Below are 1590 nucleotides of genomic sequence, written 5' to 3'. Positions count from 1 at the left end.
ATATTTTGACGTCTCTGACTTACCAAATTTTTAAACCAATTTTGTTTTCACTTTCATCATTTTATCTTCAACTGCTTGTCATTTTAACTGTCTTGAGTTGTCATAGAAATGGGTTTTACCAGCTTGTAGCTAAGATTATGATGTTTCTGTAGATACCCAACATGTCTATGTTTAATTAAAAGAACCTAGAGTAATTAAAGTAGAAAACCGGGGGTTTGACCTTAAGAGATGAATGAACCAATTGGCGGGCCGAACTTTGGTCACTTGTGGACCGGATGTGGCCCGCGGGCCGTCAGTTGAATAGCCCTACTGTATTTGGTTGAAATCATTCTGCCAAATACTGATTTCTGAGCTCTCCCTGAGTTCAAACATTAGTATTGTTGTTTCTAAATGAAWATGAACTTGTTTTCTGAGCATTATTTGAGGTCTGAAAGGGCTGAATCTGTSTTGTCATTTTGACCATTTCTCATTTTCTGCAAATAAATATAAAATTTTTGTTTGGAATTTCGGAGACATGATGTTGTCAGTGGTTCTTAGAGTAAAATAACAGTTTTCATTTTACTCAAACATTAAGAGTAAAATCATAGAAACGGATCATTTTAGTGGTCTTTTATTTTTTCCTGAGCTGAATATGGGCTTTACATGGTGCTGAAGTGAAAGGAGGGGAAGGTGTGTGTGAGTGTGTGTGTGTGCTTCCTTATAGGAATGTTGATCTGATAATAGGATTATTACTGAGAGTTTTCTCTCCTGTCTATCTCCAGGCTCCTTCAGGACTGAGGGCATAAAGGCCTCTGATGTTCTGCCCATGCTAAAGGAGAAAGTCGCCTTTGTGTCCGGTGAGTTCCAGCCAAATCTCCCATACAGGATCGAAATAAAATGTTGTTTTGTTTGGTATTCATGCAGTGTCATCCAGATGTCCAGTGTTACAAATATTTCAAGATTCAACTCAGGCAGTTTAGTGTCTGGGCTTCAAAGCATGGAGAGGAGTTTTAATATGTATAATATTAAACTGCTAAGTGACAAATTGAGAAAAAGTACGGAAGTGTAGAGCTGCCACATGACACAAAATTATTTTTAAACTGGATCTCGTTATAACGAGAAAACTATCTTGTAAAAATGAGAAAACTATCTTGTTATATCAAGATAACCATCTTGTTATAACATGTTATGGTTTCTTCTGGTTTGTCACTTTCATGGAAGTTTATTGCCTGGATGGAGTGATGGAGAACACGACTGAATCACTAAATGCCTTTTTATGAAGAAGAAATCTGAGAGAGGAACACATTTCTAGACTAAAAAATGACAAGTTAGTACTGAATAATAGCGGTGTCCCGATACCGATACCAGTATCGGTATCGGGTCCGATACCAGCATCAAGTACTCGTACTCGTACTCGTAAAAGCCGGCCGATACTCTTAACCGATACCGCTTTTGTCTCCTCCTGTGCTGCGCTGCACAAAGGGTAAACAACAATCCATACCAGGCGGTGGCGCTAACGCACTGACAAGTTATTTCTGACCGCACCCCCGAACAACAGAAGAAAAACGATGAGAAGAAGAAGAAGAAAACGTCGGCAGTTTGGAGATATTT

At 38.7% G+C, this 1590-nt stretch overlaps 1 protein-coding gene across 1 annotated transcript in view; it reads left to right on the top strand.

Annotated features, from left to right (window-relative positions):
- LOC106536343 (kalirin) overlaps positions 1-1590 on the top strand; it is a gene marked incomplete at its 3' end in the record, with an annotated part of 74956 nt that overhangs the window by 50680 nt on the left and 22686 nt on the right. Inside the window, 1 exon segment of the mRNA XM_014033595.1 lies at positions 762-836. Coding sequence (XP_013889049.1) covers positions 762-836 — 75 coding nt within the window.

The sequence above is a fragment of the Austrofundulus limnaeus genome, unplaced genomic scaffold (genome assembly GCF_001266775.1).
Source record: "Austrofundulus limnaeus strain Quisiro unplaced genomic scaffold, Austrofundulus_limnaeus-1.0 Scaffold1780, whole genome shotgun sequence".
Classification (NCBI taxonomy): Eukaryota; Metazoa; Chordata; class Actinopteri; order Cyprinodontiformes; family Rivulidae; genus Austrofundulus; species Austrofundulus limnaeus.
Note: the sequence above shows the minus strand (reverse complement) of the source record. Positions and strands in the feature narration are given on the sequence as shown.